Source organism: Malurus melanocephalus, unplaced genomic scaffold (assembly GCF_030028575.1).
Source record: "Malurus melanocephalus ecotype Western Australia unplaced genomic scaffold, MMel_1.1 scaffold_10, whole genome shotgun sequence".
NCBI lineage: Eukaryota > Metazoa > Chordata > Aves > Passeriformes > Maluridae > Malurus > Malurus melanocephalus.
The window spans coordinates 3,464,594-3,487,799 of NW_026623242.1; the positions used below are offsets into that span (position 1 = coordinate 3,464,594).

General features: G+C 39.4%; 1 protein-coding gene across 1 annotated transcript in view; it reads right to left on the reverse strand.

Annotated features, from left to right (window-relative positions):
• PTPRR (protein tyrosine phosphatase receptor type R) overlaps nt 1-23,206 on the reverse strand; it is a 135,960-nt gene that overhangs the window by 46,319 nt on the left and 66,435 nt on the right. The window contains exons 3-6 of the mRNA XM_057378186.1: nt 20,434-20,547; nt 17,076-17,231; nt 9,364-9,474; nt 6,825-7,087 (exon numbers count right to left, since the gene is read on the reverse strand). Of these exons, the coding sequence (XP_057234169.1) occupies nt 6,825-7,087; nt 9,364-9,474; nt 17,076-17,231; nt 20,434-20,547 (644 nt within the window). The remainder of the gene's footprint in view (nt 1-6,824; nt 7,088-9,363; nt 9,475-17,075; nt 17,232-20,433; nt 20,548-23,206) is intronic.

The window sequence follows — 23,206 nt, forward strand, 5'->3', positions numbered from 1 at the left end:
GGGGGTGGTGTGTCTAATCGCATTCTTTCACTCTTCTTAACAATATGAGCAAATAGTAGTAAGWAAGACTTTCACTGTACCTCAGCTTAAGGTTCTCATCTTCACTGCACCTCTTCAGATGCACACACCCAGCCATCCTCAACCCAGTGGTTAGGAATATGGCTGGAGGAGATGCCATGACCAAAGTACTCTAATGAGTTGGTAGAAGAGACAGATCAGAGCACAAAAATTCCTGCCTCCCACCTCAAACTCAGTTTACTGGTCCCTGGTGCTTCGCAAATTCTTTCTGGTATCACCATAAAACTGCTCCCCAGCTTGTATTTTTGTGTTGGCACATAGCTTTGTTTCAAACAATTACATTGACATTTTCCTGAAAACAATCCCTAGGATTTAAATGAAGAATGCAGAAAGCATATTCAGCGCCACACAATAGGGAAAATTTATCCTCCAAATCTATGCAAAGCTAGTATATCTTAGTCAGGAAATTCAAGGCCGCTTCCTGTAAATATATTAAGTTCCCATGTTCGTGCATTAAACTACAAAACCTGGCATGTTTACAGTAGCCCAACTGCAAGGTGCTACCCTCTGAGCATTACTTGAAATTATTACTCACAATGGAGGGTTTTCTATAATGATAGATCAGCAGCATCATAATTGTTTTTGCAGTAACTGTGCACTGTGATCTAAAAATCAGAACAGAGAGAAATGTTGGAAATTTTTCTCCTCTATTAGAGATGTGGTTGAACAGTGATAGCCTGAGGTGCAGCTGAGGTYATGTTAATGAAGAAAAGAGCACATCAGGTTTTTTACCGTGGCTCCAATGCTTCTTCAGAGGTTTCATTCCGTATAGAGTATTGCTAAGATAATGTTTCATTTTAATGAATACTGCCTTTCTAAAATGAGGAAAACAGGTATTAGAGTTAGTTTTTGTGGTATTTGTCATCCACAGTATTTGTCATCCAGATGGCAATTGACAGCGCACAGAAATTGCCTAAGAGGCTGAAACTATAGTTCAATAATTTGTATGTCTATGCAGAATGACTAATAAGAGAGTAGTTTTCAATATTAAGAGCAATTTTTTTCCACCTCCAAACTTGAAGCCCAAATTATACAAGCTTTTCATTGTAAAGGTATAAAATACAAGATGTTTCTTGAGGAAGGATGCTGAAGTCAGACAGAGAACAATAATTGCCCTCAATATTTGCGTGTGCACCTTTGCTAATACAGTCTTGTTTAAACCTTTATCTTTTGGCACGGAGTTCCATAGACTCCTATGGGTTATCTGGTTGTTTTTTTTTTTGTTTTTTTTTTTTTGATTTTTAAATATATATTGCCTTTCTTTTTTATTACAATACCTCTCTCGTTATAAGAAAGCAGACAGAGATGAGCATTTAGCATTATAATGCACATTACTTTAACTTTTATCTCACTATACTTTCAGAGAGCTGTACTCCATGAATGTCTACCCAGTAATTCTTAGAACCAGAGAAAGATTTTTGCTGCCAGTTTACAGGCATCTTCAGGATGGTAAGAGAAATCTCACTGGGCACAGTATATTAACTGTGGCATAGGATTTTTTATAGTATTGCTCTGCTTTGTGGGGTAAAGTAAGATCACATACAGTTTTCACATTTCAAGCCAAATTTCACTCATCTGTTACATCTGTAGGGAGCCACAATTGGTTGATTTAGGTGATTGTCTCCATACTGTTCTCCATCCTGATGCCTACTGATTTTCTGTAGAGGTTGTAGACTTGGTTGCACATTGTGTTCAATTATGTCCACGAGCACCTCTCCCCTCCAGTTTTGCTCTTGCTGGCTCTTCCCTTTCACAGAGTGCTTTCTACTTTCCCGTGTCACAGCTGTGCCTCTGTATCATTGCAGTCTTGTTCTATTTCATATTTTAACTTATTTTATTATTTCACTTACCTGCTGGCTAATTGCTTTATTTGCCAAACTGCTTTTCTATTATCATCTTTACTCTCTTGTGTTTATTTGCAAAGTAAAACAATTAGCATAAGGCACATGTAAAATATGATCTGTTCGGAATAGAGTCCCTGGCATCCAGGTATGTGAACATGAAGAACTCTTCCCTTTGGACAGAATAATGTTCTGATGAATATGTAACAGACTAAGAAAACACAGTGCTGTGGTTTTCCCCTCTGATTATTAAAACCTAATAGTCACAGTTTTAGGACTTTGTGGCTAGAATGGAATACAAATGCTTGAAAGATTTTCCAAAGCACTGTTTGTGCTTTTCAACACACAATATAGGAGACATTTTCCACATTTTCGTTCCTTCCATGTATCTTTGCATAGTAACTAATTTGAACAAAACACCATATTAGTGCACTAGTTAGTTGAAATGCAATTGTCTTAGTCACAAATAACACTGGAACTAAAACTCACAGTGGCCACAGGAAATGCAAATCCAGTTGTAATACTGTGCTGGTGCAGTAACATTTATATTTATAACTACCATGCTTGTGATTTAATAGCTCATTGCTTGTACTAGGAACTTTCAATATGATATGATATGTCAGAATGAAACCTAAAATACCACATTCCACTTCATCAAATTCTGTTTTTGGCTGGGACYATTCATATCAAGATGAATTTTGGGCCAGCAAACAGAATAAAAGGAAGCCTTACTCTGCTGAAGGAAAAAGCGTACATTATTCACATAACCTATAAAAGCCTAAGTAAATACTGATGCAATATTCATGGCTGTGCTCATGGAAGAGAAAAAGATTGTTTACATCAAAATTCAGGTGTCGGTACTATGATGTTGTGACAGTTCATCACGAAAGACACTCATAGGATAACAGGTGCTCCCCTGCTTCTTTCATCAGTAACAGAACAGTGTGGGTTGCCAATGGAGAAGGTCTTTCCTGAAAAGGAGCAGCAGTTGTGAAAACACCAGAACAGAGCAACTTCAAAGCCTTCCATACTGAATGATCCAGGGGATGCCAGGAGGTTGTGAAGAAACAGCCCTTCACTGCCTGCCTCAGCAATTGTAATAGAAAGGGGTCAGTGCCTCTTTGTTCTGACAGCCCTCTCACCTCCAACACCTTCAGTCCACCCTCTGCTCTTGGCCACCACTGTTCCATCCCTTTCCAAACCACACAGTGCAAGTGGGCACACATCCCTGATCAACATCTAGGAAAATCATAGAATCAGAGAATAGTTTGGGTTGGAGAAGACTCTTAAAAGTAATCTAGTCCCACTCACTTGCCATGGATAGGAACAGCTTCGATTAGAATAGGTTGATCAGAGCCCTGTCCAACCTGACCTCAGATGTTTCCAGAGATGAGGCATCTGCCACCTCTCCAGGCAACCTATTCCAGTGTTTTATCACCCTCATCGTAAAAAAACTTCCTCCTTATATTTAATCTAAATCTAGCCTCCTCAGTTTGAAGTCATTACACCATGTCCTGCAGTGACACATCCTGCTAAAAAGTTTGTCCCCATCCTTCTTACAGATCCCCTTAAGTAACCGAATGGCTGCAATAAGGTCTCCCCAGAGACTTCTCCAGGCTGAACAACCCCAACTCTCTCAGCCCGTCCTCATAGGAGAGGCGCTCTACCCGGCTGATAATTGTCATGGTCGTCCTTGCTCTCAGTTCCACATGCTTCTCATGCTGGGGGCACTGGAGCTGAACGCAGTTTTGCAGGCGGAGTGTCAGGAGAGCAGAGCCCGGGAGCAGATTCGCCTCCTGCGGCCCCTGGGCCAGCTCCCATCCTGACTGCGTGAGYCGCTCCCTCCCCCGAGAGCTCCGTGAAAGGCAAACAGCGCTTCCCGCCGGCTCTAGGTGTCACCCTCCCCGCACTGTCGCACAGCCACATCCAGCACGGCACCGCGCACTGCGTGTAAGGCATTCCACGCATTTGGTACTGCAAATCATCTGCCGGGAAGCTATGTCTTATAGAAATAGCTGAGTAAGAGCCTTTCCAGATACACAGAAAAATACGTTCATGGACTTGGCTCTAGTATTCAGAAGCACAATACTTTTTAAGAAACTGGACTAACTCCCAGAAATGTGTTAATCCATGGAGCTGTCCATTAACAAATTGCTTGCCTCTGTGCTGGCCAATGCTATTCCAATTAAAAATGGAAAGGTTCAGAGAGCCAGAGGCTTAGGTGGTGTTTTGTGAAAACTCAGTTCTGCTATATATTGGCATTTAGATCATAGAATCATTGAACAGTTTGGGTTGGAAGGGTTCTTTTAAGGTCATCTAGTCAAACCTCYCTGCAATGAGCAGGGACATCTTCAACTAGATCAGGTTTTATTACCCAATTTTTTTTTTTGTCTCATCTTACATTGTCCCTAACTTCCCACCTAGATGGCTATGCACAGCTCACAGTCTCCTCAAAGAGAAATCAATGAACCATGCTCCATACCAGGCACAATTTGGTCTGGATCATACCAGGCATTTCATGACTATGGATCACTCTAAAGGAATCAAACTGGGGAGYAGTTTGGATAGTTAGAAAACACTGCTCAAGAGCCACTGTCAASCCATGTGAGCAAAGGAATCTCCATTCTAAGTTTGTCAAGGAGCCCCCATATCCACTCTAGCCTGCCAAGAGCTTCTTCCCCTGGCAGAAACCAAAATCAGGATACCAAAAACTATTGAAAGGGTGCCGCCAAGCTGTGCTATGAGCAGGAGGGGACCTCCAGGCTTGATCCCACTCCACACTAACAGAAGATGAGCTGCCAATGTTTTGAGCATGGTTTGCTGCTGCTTGCAGTGCGCAGATCCATACTGTAAGGCCCAGTGTTACACATCCTCATGTGTAATGAGGATGGCCCAAGATTGCCTAGTGCAAGAGGTTTTTTGGAGGCAGAAATATGGAGAGCAGTTTTAAACTGACCACTTGCCTAGTCACTAGATAGCACCTGAGGCAGAATGTGTCAGTGCAATATTACTTTTTGTTTCCAATGCTGCTGAGTGTCAGAATGCATACAAATTTGTTCATAGTACAGGTTATATAGCAAATAAATAAGAAATATACATCATAGCTGCTTATATCAGAGGAACAGAAGATATGCTACACCCTAAAGTTCTCTCCCTCACATCTCCAGATCTTTGTATACTGAGCTTGGAATAAACCACCATTTTGCAGAAGTGGGCCGAAAGAGTTGAACTGTGTTAAATATCACAAAAAAACCTGCACAATGGCATGTTATCACAATGACTTTCACTTTTTCACAATGGCCTATTGGTGATCTTTTGCAGTAGGAACTGAAGATCTCAATTCCTTCAACTTCTTTTTCCTTAGTAATAACAAGAAATGTCTGGTTTATTTGATCAAACATCAAGTTTAGTTTTCTCTTTTTATCTCAGCTCTCGATTTTGTCATATCTGACTCAGAACTTTGTTCTTCCAAAGGATTAAATTAGGTTGAGGAGAATAAAATGATCTGTCTCATAGTTCCTGTCTCTGGTGGTGGAAATTAATATCCTAAATCAATTGTTTTTACTTTCTTTGTTTGAGAAATGGAAAAGTTTCTTCTCCTTATGTAAAAAAGTTTCTTCTCCTTAAGTACAATATCCCTCTACAAATTCCTTTCCCTCAATTCCTCTTAACTATTGCGTATGCTATGTTAGGTACTAAGAATTATAAACTAGGTATGTGATTCCTATGCTCGTGGGCTTTCTTTTTATGGTCTTGTGGAATGAGAGAAACCATCAAAATGTTTTTACTTGCTTCCTCCATTCCTTCTTTTTTTCCTGCAGTGATAGTAATACATATTTTATGACAGCTCTGCCTTTCAGCATCTTACTCACAGAAGAATCAATCCCACTCCCCTAGCACTGTCTATCATAAATCCATTGATAAAATCTCTGTCATTGAAACCCCATGGTTCAAGCTGAATCAAGGTTACAGCTCAGGTGACAATCCTCCCAGACGAGGCTCTACGTGGTCTCCGCATGGCATCTGTTCTTTCATTTATCGTCTGTGCCAGGGCAGGAGAGTTCAGCTGCACAGCTGCATGGTATGTGAGACATTCAGAGCACTGATGCTTTATGAAAGCGGCCTGCAGCCATCAGACAGGAAATTATACAGGTTTCTAACAGAGGAGAGACAGATGTCAGTGTGCATTCTACTGTGGGAAGAATAGCTAGTTGTATGAAAAGAGCACTGGCCCTGATTTTGAAAGAAACAATGAGGGGCAAGGTTTGGTGCCCAAGTACTTCTGAGGAACTGCACACAAGAGTTGTTTGCATTACTCATCACTTCTTCTCACTTTTCRTAAAGCCTGTCAAATTTGGACTTTATCCTGACCATCATGGAAGGCTGCATTTAAGAAGACAATTTAATCAAAAGTGATAGTGGAAACTCTGCATGAGATTGCTAAATTCACTCGGTGTGGATATTTCTTCTTTCTATGTTTTCCAGGGGCTAGGGACTCTGTAAGAATAAGAATGTCCTTGGCTGACAATACATAACCAGCCCTTGAGCTCTCTGCCAGGATCTCCAGGATCAAAACAAGCAAAAATCAACTGAAAATGAAAAATTATTTCTTTGGAGTAATTGTTGGAAAGAGGAAGAATATAAACAGCAAAAAGAATGCCACTAATGCAGTTAATCTCATCCCAAACATGAACCTTTTCATATGATCTGAACCTTTGGTCTTATGTAGAGAAAATGAAAGCAGAGAATACCTGTGAGACAGATGTTAACACACCTAAATCCCACTTCTCAGACATCCGTATGGCAAGGTSTCCCATTCATTGACAGAAGAGAAACATATGAAATCATGAAGCATCAAGTATAAAAAAGCAGATTAAATCCTGAGCACACCAGGCACCATCCTACCTTTCCTGGAGTCCCACAGGTTTCATTCTGAAAGGAGATGGACTGGCACACAGGGGAGGTTTGAGCTCAGGAASGCATTGGCCTTGAGGGTCCACTACAACATTGACAACCTTTGGAGCCTGTTGAGGCTGGACCATGCTGTTGGTGGTCTTATACTCAGTTTGAGATGTCTGCAGGGGAAGGGGTGAGAGGTGGATCTCCTGTTTCTTTTCCTTCTCTTGTCTTAGTGACAGTTGGATCTTCTCCTTTAATCTGTACAGAACCTACAGAAAGAGAGGACAGCCCAATCTCAGTTGCCTGGTAAACGAGGCAAGGAAGGTATTGCAAATGCTGGATAAGATTGCTCCATGTGGCTTTCATGCCTATAAGGTAAGTAACAGGTTGTGTTAACAAGCATGGAGCTGATGGTTGTAAAGAGTAACTTCACTAGATCACTTTGGTAATAGTAAGGTGGTATTACTCTGAATTACTCCTCCAGGTAAGGATATGCCCCAATATCCTCAGAGAAACATTATGTATGCTGGAATAAAGCTGAAGTGATTAGTGGCCTATGAAGTTATTTAACCATCTGTTCAGAAAAGTGTGCTTTAAGACATTGACTTCTGAACACACTGTAATACCAGGATTATCTGTCCACCTATTGCTTATGAATGTGGACATCAGATATGTGCAACAAAAGCATAAGTTGTACAGGATCTTCTTCCATCAAACTCCACACTGATGTTGATGAACCCCAGCTTGATGAGGGCTGGCAGGTAGCCCAGTAATGTCACTCCAGAGTTACCCATGTTACACCTATTTAACACATTTCTTTGGTGGGCAATGTAAAAAACAATTTCTGAGACATACAATTTTCAAACATGCCTTACAACCTATGAAATTTATGAGAATTGTAAATATTGCACATAGAGGTGGAAGGCATTTGCACAGTTTTTTGAAGGTATCTGCAGATACCCTTGTACTTCCCACTTTACTTTATCTGTTCCTGTAAAGCATTTGATTTGTATTCTTGAATAAGACAAAACCTAGGCCAGAGCATTTTTTTCTCTGCAAGTCAGAAGCTCTTTGACAGCTGTTGGCTTGCTAGAGCCACATAAAGATCTATCACTCCATAGCTTTCCAGTGATGACTGGATATATCTGATGGGTTTGTTTGTTCAAGGATTAGCATTAGAGATTTAGCTGGGAACTGACCTAATGTCATTAGCAATACACCCATTAAACAAGACTTAGCTACGTAAACCATCTGTTCATTCAGAAGGGTTTAGAATTGCATGGATAAGATCTCTTTGCCATAGTTTTGCAGAAAAAAACAGGCCTACTGTGAAGCAAGGGCACTGGTAACAGTAAAGATAAACCAGGGACTTGAAATATTTTAACTGTCTTTACATCCAGACAGTGCTTTCATCTGATTTGCATCTGATAACCAGTAGACAAACAGCTCAGATACTTGTGGCCATGACAATGCTCACCATACCTTCTTGTCATTAACATGCTTTGACATAGTTTCATTAACATGTTTTGACATAGTTTCACTCCTTGGGGACCCATGGAATTATGGTTTTGACTTCCAAAACATGGACAAGTATTATATCCTATCATATTTAATAATCTATTATTAGATCCTAGCTTGACCCTAGCAGAAATTGAAAAAAAYCTAACAAATCACATTTGACCTAAGCACTGACACACTTCTCAGAAAGTGTAGCAGGGATATAACATTTTTAATGAATTCCAGATAAAGTAAAAAAAAAAACAGAAATGGCTAAAAATATATGACCAACCCAATCACCAAGCACTGTTCACAAATTTTCTCTGAAAATTGTCAGAGAATTCAGTAAACATTTCTATTTGTGGACCAGAAGTATCACACAATTCAGAGAAGGAAAACATGTAAGATATAACATTGGACAAAATTGCAAAAACTACCATATGAAAGTCAGTGGTGATGTAGTATTGTTCATCTTCTGTGGGACCACTGCACATCTCATTCAACATAATAGAATTGTGCCTAATGCTCAGAGACCTGGCCACTGAATTCATACAATGTGAATGGCAAAGCTGCTCAAAAATATGATTATTCCTTCATGTACTTACTGGTCATTTCAGTTTGAAATTTGAATATTTGATACATGAATACTGACATGGACTCTAACTGTGCACTGACAACATTCCATCAAGGTGGTGTTGCTTTTACTATCCCATAAAACTGAAATAAAGGCAGGTAAGAAGACTTCAGGGATCCTGGGACCTAAGAAGTCGAGAAGTCATCACTTATGGCCCTACACAGTTACTCTACAGATTTAAGAACCTGTTATTTATTTCTTCAGCTTCCTTCTAGTTACATTCTTCATTCAACTCAAAATACATCAAGAAATGTGATTCTTCAAACTTTGGTTTCCCAGCATTATGAGAGCAACCAATTCACACCTTGGAACTGAATTTGTAATAGCTTTGAGAAAACACCTCTTGTGACCCTATCTGTCAGATTAAAAAAAGCATGAAATAAAAACCAAAATAWATGTTAAAAGGAAACTTACCATTAAACAAGTCACTAGAATGACGAAGATGCTGAGAAATATGACCACCGCATAAAATCCTTCTTTGCTCCAGATTTTGTCTGCTTCATGCTGGTCTTGCAAAACATTTTTCTTTTTTAATCAACGAAACAAAAAGAGAAAAAACGTTATATAGAGTGGCTTGTGCAGATTAAATAGCTCTTGCTGGGCATTAATCACCCTCCTCAGCTATGTCAGCATTGCCRCTCCATAGCACAGGGCATGGCTTTGAACACTGCTATTGGAACCGCTGCCAGCACTGTGTGGGGATCCACGGYCCTCCGTGGCTGCCGAGAGAATCCTCCACCAGCCGTCACAGGCTGGCTGAAGGGAAAGCAAACAAGACCCAGTGCCTTTCTTGGAAACTCCCTGGCTCGTCAGGTCAAAGGGCTGCGCTCCACGTGGGCTTTGGGAAGCACTCAGCCTCCTCTTTCTTCCAGCGCTCATCTCCAGCCCCGGCCCCGTGTGCCAGCCTTCCCACTGTTTACACCTGACACGGAGCAAAGAGCGGGCCACTCTGGTTTGCCTCCCTGAGCCGGAAGCCCTCACACTGTCACTTCTAGATTGCACGCACGCATACGGAAAAAAAATATTGATTTTGCTGAAAATTATCTCATTATCTGACTATCTATAATTCTGATTATGCTTAATCTCATTATCTTTGGCTTCCTGCTGCTGGAACATTTCTGAAACAGCTGTGCATGCTAAAATTTCCAGAACTCCTGGGGAACTCCTGGAGGTTATGAAATAATAATGATTGTAAAAGCATTTATTTTTGTCTTTATTGCAGCATTGGGACTTGGCTGGACTATTAAATTACCAKAATTTCACTGTGTTTTCAAATAGAGATTTGGTAGCAAAAACAAAGTACATGTACCCTCAGTCTAACTGCAATATATTATTTAGAATAACGAATGTTGTCTCATGTTTCTGGGACCACAGTTCAGCAAACATTGCTCTTCCAATTTTCAGCTACTTGCTTTTATTTTCTTAAATGTGTATTTTCAGTAGAGTTCTGAGACTGAGCACAACCAACTTTCTAAAATTCTAGTTTCCAATGTAATTGTTCAAGGTCTTTGTGTTTCCCTCTTGCTGAAATTCCCTAATGGCTTTAAATAAACCCCTTGTTTAACCACTGAATTGTCATCTCATCCCAATGTGGGCACATATTTTTCCTCTCTGGGAATGTTGTGTAAGAGGACTGGCAGCTTATCACAGAGGAAAGAGTTCCTCCATTTAAACCTGAGCTCAGTGGGTCGGTGCAACTGCAAGTACCTTCTAACACTTAACAAGGGCACATCATGCCCCAGCTTATGCTTAACCTCCAATTAGTCTACTCTTTTCCACAGCCAATGTATCAAGCAAAATTTGTCTTCCAAAAAGGCAAAGCCTCCAAAACCCAAGCCTCTTCAACATCCCAAACACAGAAAGGCCTGATGATGATAAATTAATGTGGAAAAGCTTCCTGAGGAGTGAGAAATCATGGCGTGAGGAAGAGGAAAGGCTGACAAAAAAATCTGCTGGGTGCTGGATCCCAATATAGTTTTCATGGTCCTCCTTTCAGCACAGGATTGTGCCCTGCTTGTTTTGAAAAGGACAATGCAAGATAATTCACAGATACAACAGCAAAAAATGCAAACATTTAGAGAGGAATTTGGCAGCATGCCTAATTTACAGAGACTTGCCTGTTTAAAGAAATGCATGTGTACTCCAGTTCCAATCCCATGCATAACTGGGATTTGACTGCTTTAGAACTATCAATCATAATAAAGAGGAGTCTTCTTTGGAAGTAATAGTCCTGGGGACCAGTATGGAAATCCTACAGCACAACTAGAAAAACCAACCTTGTAAAATTAGTATATTTGTGATTGTTTGTAATCATGCAGTGTTTCATGGTCTCAGCTTTAAAATATTGCAGGTATTGACAGATTTAAAAGGCTTACAAAGTGTCTGTTTGATGTTTAATGAGTAATTTAAAACTAAGGGCTTTCAAAGAAAACCTGGAAATTTTGCCAAATAGTTCTGCAAAAACTGCTCCTTTCCATACTAAAATACTGCTGCCACTGAAGTGGGGTGCAGCACTCTGTGCAATCTGCTACGTCAGCACAGCAAGGTCATTCTGCTGAGCTGATGGCATAGGACTTGGTCCCAGTGCTGGCTCCCAGCCCAAACCTGCAGCTGCTCCACATCCAACACTGCTCCTGTTAGGCTCCATGGGAACCCCAGGGCCACACCTRCAGCTGTGGCCCATTAGCCATAAACTCAGTGTTTGACCCTGAGTGGGTTACCTGATGGCTTTCCRGTGTGTCATATCTCTCAGGAGGAAACTTAGATAAAAAGCAGGAGCTAAAGGAGAATTGGCAGGGCTGAACTTTTGTAAGTGAGTAAATGGGGTGGTTAAATACCTCTTCACTGAAAGGACAAATACACTGAAAAGTAAATGAAGAGCTTACAGGATTTTTAGTTACAGTGGATGAGAGACTTAAATAAACTTTAATCCATAAATTACATAAAACCTTTATAATATTTTATAACAGACTTCATACACATAACTGAGAATGAAGAGAATAAGAGAAGACTCTAAGAGAATGAATCTTTATGATGTCTGTCTAGTGCTATGTGGGTTCAGGATACGCCTTTCCCTGATTTGTCTTTCTAACAATAATGTTCAAAGAATATTAACAAATGCTGTAAAAAGGGTAAAAAACATATACCACATCTCAAACTTACTTGACACACCATTTTGAAACACTTCAGTAGTACCTACACCCACTCAAGGAAATCTCTCTCCTAGATCTAACTGGAGATCAAAATCATTGCTTAAGCTGCTTCCTAATGACTGAAGAAGCTGTGACCTCCATTAAGTGAGTCATCTCACACCCATGATAAGGAATTGCTTTCTGAAATGTCAGTGYTTCTCATTCAGAACTTTGTTCTGTTGTCTGGGAAAACTGATAAGAGGGATAGCAACTGCCACACTCACTACAAATTGCTGATGCTCAGGAAAAAAGCTAAAGGGATGGCCAAATGCTAGTCAAAAATGACAGGATTCTTGTCTACAACCATAGGCAATGAGTCTCTTGCAGGGACATGTGCTGTGTTTCAACCAACTGACATTATTCCACATTTTTCTCCTTAGTTGGAAACTTTTCCTGCCTAAGAATCCACTAAGACTTTCAGATAGTTTTGAGGCTGGAGGATATAGTCAGACTAATTTGCATAAATTTGYAGCTAATAAAGGTGGAGCAATATCAGAGCAGATGGAGTAGCAAGGGAGTTCCAGTAGCTCAGGCTGCTTCAGGTCCTAGAGCAAACAGGGAGGAAGGCATCACTTCCTAGTATTTCCATTCCCTAAGGAGTCTCCACAATCAGGCAATTTCTTTCAGGCAGAATGAGCCAGGTTAATTCAAACTGTTTAAATTCAGCGTAATTCAAGGTGTGGAAGAATCAAATGTATTCTTATAATGCCATTCAATCACTAATGTTACTGAAGAGTGCTTGCACACAATGGTATCTGCTTTTCTCTGAACTGGAACAAATGTGTTTTTCTAAACTATTTTTATAACCTTTATTTTTCTTTAAAGCCACTAAAAATCTACTCTGGATTTTCTGGTCTTACTACGGAGGAATTGTGGAGTATTTCTACAAGCAAATAAAATTAGCAGCTGGCTTTTGATAATAACAAGAGAGACTAGACCTGAAGCAGTTATTGTAAAAAAGATAAAGAAAGATACTGCTGCAGTACTAGGACCTGCCAGAAATGGTAAACTTTCAGTGGAAAAATAGGTGAATTTGCAAATTGGGTCAGTTAATCCCAATTAGTCCCTTGGGCTGAAACACTAATGAGAGCACAGCAAGCTGTAGCTCTGAGCTCAGAGGAAAGYTCACAGGGAGCTGGGGATAGAACTCAAGATCAAAAAGGGATCATGGAAGTTCACTGAACAGCTTTGTTTTTTCTGCTATTTTAACTATGTTAGTTAAGGCACATTAGGAAAGGCTGCCAACAACTTACTTCCACCCCCAGTGAAAATGTAGGGATGTGTGTGACCTCTCAGGCTCACAGGACACAGGATAACAGCCAACAAACCATGCCTCCTATGACAAAGCCTCCCCARGGCTCTGCCTTAAGCACATGTGTGATGAAGTGCTGTGATGCCACATCCAACTGCCATCCTGCAGGGCTCCTGCTCTGTMTGCAGCCATACAGGTGCTGCACACTACACCAGCCTTGCCTGATCACAGGAGCATGTCCTTGTGCTCTGCTTTGTTCCTAGCTGCCTCTGTTGGTCCAGGCTRTTGTACATTCTAAGATATTGGTTTTGATCACTTGTGCTTACAGTGACTTACAGTTTCTGTATACTCTAAGTGCATGATTGCTTCCTTTGATTTCTTCTCTATTATGTTCATATCACACACTTCAAAGGCAACCGCTTTGTGCAAGGAGGCATATTTTGTTACATGTTGCGACTGTGTACTTTTGGTATGAACTGTGGAAATTTCTCCTTCAGTGACACACCTCCAACTGGCAGTTAGCTTAACTCTCAAAAGATAGTAACCCTTATTTTCTTCCTGTAACTTCAATTACTTTTGTCATTCAAAACCACTTCAAGTTTTCTTCTATTCTAGTAAGCTCTGAAATCCAGTAGTATGGGTTTTTTTTACTCAAAGCACAATTTAAGGACATTAGGAAGCCAGGATTCCTGTACCATAATAACAGACTCCTAAATCCTTCAATTTAGTCCTAGCATCAAGCACCAATTTGGTACTTTGCTCTGGAGCAGTCTGCTCCTGACTGTGGTACATCCCATGGAGCAGAACTTAATCCAAAATCCCACTTCAGATACAAACTTTAGACTATAATAAATGAGCAACAGCTATGACAAGCCATTGGAAGAGCAAGGACACATGAAAGATATTGACATTGTCCTGGACCTCTGAAATGGCAACAACTCCTTTAAATTTACACATTCCCACTGTAACACATCTCATTCTGCACTAGGCACTGAAGTACTCTAGTGGTTCCCACAGCAAAGACATGTAGGGAAACTGCTCTTTCAGCTATTGCAGAATAAGAAACTGGGATCATWTTGAGACAGGCAATTTACTTGAAAATAGATCAACCAGTGATCAAAGCATCAGCAGATGTGCAAGCAAATTATTTCTGTAATGAATGGAAATGTAGTTCCAGGTATAGTATCAACATTCACTAAGACTTTTGCTGTTAATGGTAGGGTATGGGGTGAGACTTCGAGCAAAGCAGTTTTCCATGGGGGTTTTCCTACCTTTGGCCAGGCTAATCTCCTGCATCATTAAACCTCTGGGGGTCTAGTTTACACTAAACCTTGTTAAAGAATCAACCAAGCAATCTCAGGAGAAGTGTCTTACGGATGGCATGAAATACCTGTCAAACACACCTCTCTCTCTGTGGAGAGAGAGCCAGCAGAATTTCAAGACTTAGTCAGCTCTTACTGAAATATAGCTGAAAAAGGAGACAAATACCAGCCCTAACACCTTTGTGTCAGCCACCCACCTAGAAAGATGAAAAAATGCTTCCTTTGTGCACAGATACATTGATAGTACATTGCACATGCAATACTGGTTGTGAAATATTCATACTTTCGGTGGAAGAGTGTACAATTTATTAGCTCATGATTTAATCAGGATTGATAGCTCAGGAGTACACACACAGAGTGGGTAAAATAATGTGTCAATGCTATGTAGGCTTTGTATAACTATACCTTCGTTCAAAGGTTTGCCTGCTTTGTTTTGGTTTGCTGTTACTTTGGAACAATTTGTTCTTTGAGGAAGCTGAGAGAAAATAAGTGGTTAGCAGCTGACCAAGTAAAGATTATATGTTGCTGACTTTTAGGCGTTGTTTTCTGTGTAGTCTTASCCATGCAAACCATTTATCGAGATCCAAAAGGAATATCTATTAGTGTAAAACTGCATTATTTTTCAGGATCAGTTCATTAGCTGTATAATCTGTATAAATTTAAATATTAAAATAACTTCTTGTATCTCCAACAGTATTAGAAGGAGTTAGGGACTGCACAACTTTCAATTTTCTAAATTATTATCTACATTTTTTTCCAGAAAGAAAATAAAAATATCTGAGTACTCCAGATTATTGAAATGTATGTAACTCAAGATGAGTTCTTGAGTTCAATGCTTGTTTTTTTGCCAGCATCTCTTCMTAGCTTGAAGATGTTTCTCCATTCATCTATTATTCATATAAGTTCTTGCTCCATGTCTACCTGAAGTGTTATTTGTAACTGAAGTATTTGGAATAGATAACTGCATCTATCCCAACCATCAGACTCGTGCTTCAGATACACAGGAAATTCAGACCTAAAGGAAGCTTAACTCAGGTTGCTGATGGGTGATATAAAGACTTGATTTGACATTTGGACACCACTGTTTTGCTTAGTTTTGTATTACAACAGCTAAAACTCAATAATCTGAATTTTGATAGTGTCAGGTTGCTGTAGTAGAACACGAACTTACCTTGTTTCTTTTTTTTTTTTTTTTTTAAACAAAGACGTCTAGATTCTTAAGAGTTAGAATACTTGAAATGAGCAAAGCAATTTCTAATCAATGGAAATACAGCTAGGCATAATAGCCCAATGGTCCAAACAGCAATGTCTCAAACATTGCTTTGGAACCTTTTTACCTTAGAGGAAAACACAGCTCATCAGAATATTTATTTTTTTTCCCATTTTTTTGGACATGGACATCTCCTGTGCCAAATTTGGAGTATCTACTGAAAATGCTGATTCTTTGACAACATGATTGAAGGGGTTTGGCCCCAAACTGTATTCTGAGGGTCATTATATGTACATAAGGGCTTCGGGTAAGACACTAAATAAAATGCAGTGTGATGTGGCCGTGTCTGTGACCTCAGTGACTTTTTTTCCTAAAGGCTTTTGCTTTTTTTTCCTTTTCTGGGCACAGTTTAAATGATCAGCCCAGAGTCAGAAGTCCATCTCACTGATACTGTCTCAGACAAGCTGCAGAGATGACAATGCAGTCTCTGCTTTGAAATGAATTTTTTTTCCAAAAAATGGATGAAGTCATAAAAATAACAGCTACAAATTTTATTTTTACCCTCTTTTTGGAGCAGGTAAAGAACATAAACCTCTTACCAATCCTGAAAACAGAAAGAAGCATGGGTGTAATGTACAGATTCAGTTTTCCAAAATCATGTCAGACAAGTTACATGGGTAGTAATGGGTAGTAATGGTACCACCTAATATCTGCATTCCTTTTATTTCTCTAAATTGTACTTTTCAACCCCATAAGTAGACACTTATGTCCACTTCTTTTAGGGCAATTGGTGCATGCTTAGGATCTAAACTCTGATTTCAACATTAGCTCATCTGTGTGATGAGGATCTGGATGTTAAAAAGTAAGCAGCCTAACAAAGCACTACTAAAGTAATTTAACCGGGCTAGTTGGATGGGGTTCCAAGCAATCTGGTCTAGTGAAAGGTGCACCAGCCCATGGCAGAGGTGTTGGAACTAGATGATCTTTAAAGCCAGGCTATTCTAGGATTCTGTGATTGCCTTAGAGTAGTGATACCGTCTTAGCTTATACATTTTCTGCCTCATGCTCGAGAATCTCAGCCTGAAAACAACCAAGGATGTAACTGCCTAATCATTATCAAAATAATAAAGGTTAGAAAACTGATAACCAACCTCAGGGGAGACCTCTGTTATTCCAAACTGGGATAAACTTTGATGCAAAATGTTGATATTAAGGGAACGCAGCACTTCTTCAGATGGGAGTGCCTCAGAAATTCCTGGCTTTGTGTTCAGTGGAGACACAAACAGTTCTACACAGTTCTTCTTCCCCTAGGGAAAAAAAAAAGCAGAATCATATGAGGGGTCTGACATTGGATAATCTCTGTTGTGTGTAGATTGCAATTATAACTCCAAAAACAAAAGCATGGAATATAAAGGTTGTAACCTGCTTTGTGAGGAGAGCGTACCTTTTCCCTGTCTCTATAAATCCCAGCAGACTGTGGAAGAAAATGCATATCCTACACATGGGCATGTGTGCTTTTTCTCAATCACTATTGACAAGGAAGAATTTTCCTGGGTCTAGTACCATTAAACTATCCCTGTAACACAGCGATGGGAGGATTCATGGGATTGGATCAACGACAGTGGGCCAGCAGGGATTTTAGCAGACAGTTTATCTGATCTGAGCTGAAACAGTAATGCTTAGCATAACGCTGTGATATGTGGACATTGCTTTCTAACCCCTTGTCAACACATTGCAGACACATCACACAACAAAGTATAAAGTCCTTTCAGTTGACTGCAGTACAACTTATTATGGCACAACAAAATTAAAGGACCAGTAAAGTTTTATAACACTTAATGAGTAACCTGAGAATGTCTACGCTCCTATCTATTAATTATTGCCCTGGTCTTTGACTTTGAGGCAGTCCTGGCAGCCTAAGATGTTCTATATTAGAAATGTCAGTGATGATCACTCTGTTTCAAATTTGCAAAAGGAAAGAGAGTTCCTCTGTTCCTCTATGATAGACTGGAACAGCACCCTAGACCAGTGCTCCAGACAGCTCTGATGTCCAAATAGGTTGTGAGAACCTTGGCTTCTCAGGGCTATGGCCAGTATAGCAAACACTGTGGGGTCCAGACCTGGGGTATTCCACACACATGAGGTAGGCATGGGCTGCTCCTTGCATTGCTGCCTGTGCTGACAAGACCCTCACCAGTCTGGTTATTTACTATTCATCATTATGGGATGGGAGAGATCAGTTCAAACTGGGATAATCCTGATTTCCCCAGACTCCTTCCCTTCACCTTGAGTGTGCATCAGTATCTCTACCAAAGTGTTGAAAAAGACATTTTCTGCTATTCTTAAAGTACCTTYGCATAAAATACTCTTTTCATAAAATACTCCTTGAGTGCAAAACAGAGTTGCACAGAAAGGCAYTTTCCAAACATATTTGCCCTAAATTTGCCCTCTGTGCTCTCACATGTGCCGTTGGTCCATCTGCTCAATAAGAATGGTAAGAACACTGGCTACTGGTGGGACCTGAAGAAACTGATTTAAGGCTATGGTTCTACTCAGTCTCTGACATGGTAAGTGTCTGGCACTGGGTGCAGGTCGCAGGCACCAGGAAAGGCTTGGTGGGTACGCAGCATTCTCACTGTTTTGTGTCTCCTCTGTTTAGGCATTCCTCTGCCCATTAAAGGACCTTTATGGGAGAAGGATGTATACTGGAAAGGTTAAGGAKACACTGGAAATACCCAGTTAATATTTCCTGGCTCACTATGTGTTGTTACATGTAAGGGGTTATCAGGCTTTCTGCTCTCCCTGTGCCCACCCACATCCTGGCTTCCAGACTCCTCATCACTTCTGGGAGCTGCTCACTTAGAAGTGAGTCAGCTTACCTCACTTCAGTTGTCTAAACTACCTCCAAAAGTCAGCAGAGAGAGGCTGRCATCTCTAGAGAATTATTTAATCCATCCTAATATAATCGGAATGGATCTCAATGCTTCTCCTTCTCCAGTTACCATTCTCTATACTGCTTTTACAGGGAGACTAGATAAGCAGTTTAGACTACACTGAAACAAGGCTGAATTTTGAATTTTGATGTGCTCTGTTTGCTTGCCAGCACTCTCTGTGAGAGGAATTGTCTCATGTTAGAAGGATGAAAAGTGGGAATAGTGTTTCCTAAGATGCATTTGTCTTTCTTGTGAATGCTGACTGTGATTTTTGGAGCAAATAGGGCAAAAGTTTGCTTGTTTTCTTATATCACTGAAATACTAACTCATAGAAGATCTTTACAGGTGTTGACAAGACTAATCAAATAATAGTAGTTACCATATTCTGGGCTATAGGCAAGTGCAAAACATTATCTCTTCCCTTAGATCACAAATGAGAGGAGAAAGCAAAAAGCAATGGAACCAGTAAGAAAATAAACAGCATATTTATTCTGTTTATTTACATAATTTCTACAGAGCATAGTAAGAAAGCTACTGGATGACTCAGTGTGTTGAAATATACATCTCAGACTCCATAACATTTTTCATTTAATTGTGCTTTTCTCTGAATATGTCTCTAAACCTTTCAGTCTGGTCCATGTGGGGGACAAAGGAGATTTTGTATCGCTTGTCAGAAATGAGTGACATCCCTGAAGAACATGAAAAGGGCTGCAGTGCATTCCTATTAATCTTCCTCACTGTATTTTTGTGAGATCCTTTCTCACACACTATTTGAAAGAGTTTTATAATCCTTTTTGATGTATACAATCCTATCAAGATTTCAAGGCAGAAAATACTTTCATGCTGAACCTGTCAGGTTCTTCTCTAATATTCAACTTGTGTGTAGAATAAAATAACTCTTTTTTCCTCTGCAAAATGAACTGAAGGCTAGAAATATACACATGATGTTGGGTTTCCTTGCTTCATTGTAAAACTGTCATAAAACCACAAGTGTTAAGTGTACATACACAGAAAACCATACAATGACAGATGATTAAAAAAAGTCAAATTTGCTAGAAGCAAATTTATTACCATTTTTTTGCCAATAGGACACCATAGTCTGCAAGATCATTTCTAAGGACAGATTATTATAGCAGAATAACAAGGTATGAATATTAATATTGTGAGATGACATTTAATTCACTAATGGAAAGTCTGAAGATTAATTGTGAAGATGACTTTGAAAGGAAGAATCACATGTACTTTTTGAGCAATATTCAACCTTTGAGGAACAAAACATGGTTAATGTGTGAATGTGAAGAAGAATTTCATTGGAATGAAAACTAAGGGATAAGGAATCTGTTTATGAATAGGACAAAAAAGAGATTTATCTGACTTAGCTGAGAATGGTTTCTTTTCAAAAGAAAATTTAAATAATTTTGTAATGGGGATCTATTTTTCTGTAGTGCAGCTGAAATAATTGAATAATAAGTATTTTTCTGTCCTATTTAATTGTATTCTTCCATAGGAACAGGAAAATAAATTGAAGATAATTTAAACAGGTACACTTTAATACACACAGTCTTTTAGTACTTACAATGAGTCTGTTGATATGAACTTGTTGAGGTAAAAGTCCCAGTGCTGCTGCCACTCCTTGGCGAAATATCCRAAGCAATGTGATATTCAGCTTGTTTACATCCATTTGCAATGTCTGGGGAAAAAAAAAAAAAGAGTTCAAATGAACTCCTTGCTCAAGACATTTAGTTCTCAAGATGACTGATCTCTGGGGCTTTTCACTAATTGTTGTTGGGTTTCCTGTAACAATAATCTGCATAATCTACATGCCTCACAATATATAAGTCCCAAGTTAAATTTAAGTACCTAAAATGCTATTCATTAGCAAAGTTCCACATTCATTTACTCAAGTACACTCAGAACGGCTTCCAGACAATTTTGGCTTAATTCCTTGGACAAGTCAAAGTGTTAAAGATAACACAATTACTATCTTAGAAATGTAAGTCAAGCATTAAACATCAATGCATCCTTAAAGAATGAGATGTTGAGTTTGCACAATGAAGATTCATTTGTTTTAGCACATCTCCCTTAAGGTGAAGAATGAGTCAGACATAGCGAAATCATACCATTTTAATTTTGATTAGCAGTTTCTGAGATCAAAAATGAAACATTCTGGATACATTCCCCATAACTGAATTTCCTAAAGCTTCCTCATGCAAGTCACAGGATGAGACAAACTGTAGCACTGAAGCATTTTCTTTAAATATGGTGAAATTTACAAATTTACTCAAGTTCAGATCCTCCTTGTGAAGTCAGTGGAGTTTCATCCAAGAAATCATTTATATTCAAATCTTTTGTGTCCAAGAAGACCCAGATACTGGGTGTTCACATGATGCCTGGTAGACAATACTTCCATGTGGTACTTTGGGGTCTGCTTATTTGCATTCATATCCCTTTTGCAGACAGAGTGGAGAAGAGAGGAAAGATGACTATGTTAGATGCCACAGAAGGATTCCTGTGCTTCTGGCAATTTCTGACTTAAGAAGTTAGTAAGTTCTGCTTGAGCCAGTTGACTTCAGATTAAAAGGATTTTTTAGTTTTTATTTTAAACTTCCGATTTAGAGCCATAAGCCTGCTTACTGCTCTGAAGAACCGACCAAGTATTCTTCCTACCTAACCAGAGCTGCATAAAGAGAATTAAATATCCATGGGTCAGATATCACACTAAGAATATGGTTATGGTTCAGAAAGAAAGGAAGCATTTTTCTCAAAGAAAAGCAACATCACACCTTTTGACTGTTGTTCTTTATCAGTATTTATAAGCTACGACGTAAAATCACAAAATGTTTGCTTTCCTTTTACACCATCAATTTATTTTTTCTGTCAGTACTGAGTGGTTTTCTTTCTTTTCCATTCCTTGTTTCATTTTTTTACACTACTGGGATTGTTGGGTCTTGATGCATGAGATTTGTTCTTACCATACAGCTGAACTTTAATTCAACCAGGTGTATTAAAGAGTCTTTAATTTAAATTAACCTTTCTACACTGGCGTTTTCAAAATGCAAAATCTTCTCTTTGCTTCTTCTTGAATTAGACAGATGTACTCACTGGTTACAAAACTGGTCCAAATTTATCACTGAAATAGAAAGATGTCTTGAGAGGGGATATATGGAGGTCTAACAGATATGAGCACTTTTTCTCCTATATCCCAGACTGACTCATGGAACACCTGACAAGAATTGGTTTGGAGCTTTGAAGCTATCAGTGTACTGAGACAGCTTGGTCTGAAGATCTTGAGTAAATGAGAAAGGAGATACTGCTGAAATAGAAAGACTGTCAAGAGAGTCCCCGGAGATCCATCAGGATGGCATAAAGAGTGTCTAAGCTGGTGACCCTGAATTATGGGGATAATAATAACTGTTGTTACTAAGCAAAATTAGCAGACATAAAATCAAAATACATTCTTTGAAACATACTTCAGCCAGGTATCATAACAGATTAATAGAGATATTGTTAAATAATGTGTCAAGACCTCACTGATAAGAACATCGAGCTTCAGAGGAAATAAAAGATCTTAAAGAGCCTATAAGGAGCTAATACATTCCCATAGATTTAGTATTCTGGGATTGTGGTTGATCATATCCAGGACAGTAAAATATGGTGAAATTCCATTGTCTTCAGGAGAGTCATATTTCCACCTACCAGGTCTGAATTTGGTCCATTGTGTCCTTTAATTAATATTCACCCAAGGCTGCAGTGTGGGTGTGTAACACCTACATTGTCCTTCGTGGTTCTRGGGGAAGCTTGAAGACCCCAACCCTCTGTCAATCTGGCATCAGCCTGCTTAAAAATCTCACCTGGCCTTGCAGCCAGAGATTACAGGACCCTTTTAGAAAACCTCCTAAGTGGATGGGAAGAAATTTGCCCTTAAACCTTATCTCAGGATATATCTTGGGCAGCTATAAAGATTTTCTTTTGGTGACTATTCATATTCATCAAAACAAACCCCAAGAAGCAACTGAGGAAGAAGTATCTCATATTTGTTATGTGAACCTTGCTTTGTTGTCCATTGAAGGGATGTGCTTCTCGTTTTCTGCTGTCAGTGTGAATCTTAGAACCTTAGCAATTACAGCAAAAATTAAGTAAGAGTATTATAAGTCACCTTTTTCTACATCAGCCAGTACACGCAAGTGCATTTGACTCTTCCTGTCAAAAAGAAAGTAAGCAATCCAGAATCTGTCACTTCAGGAATGGAATTTCTAACTCAATCAGTGAAAGGTAATTTACATAAATGCTTGATGGGATCCTAAGAGCACCTGATTTTGAGTGAGGACAACATCACAAGTTCTGTGCTC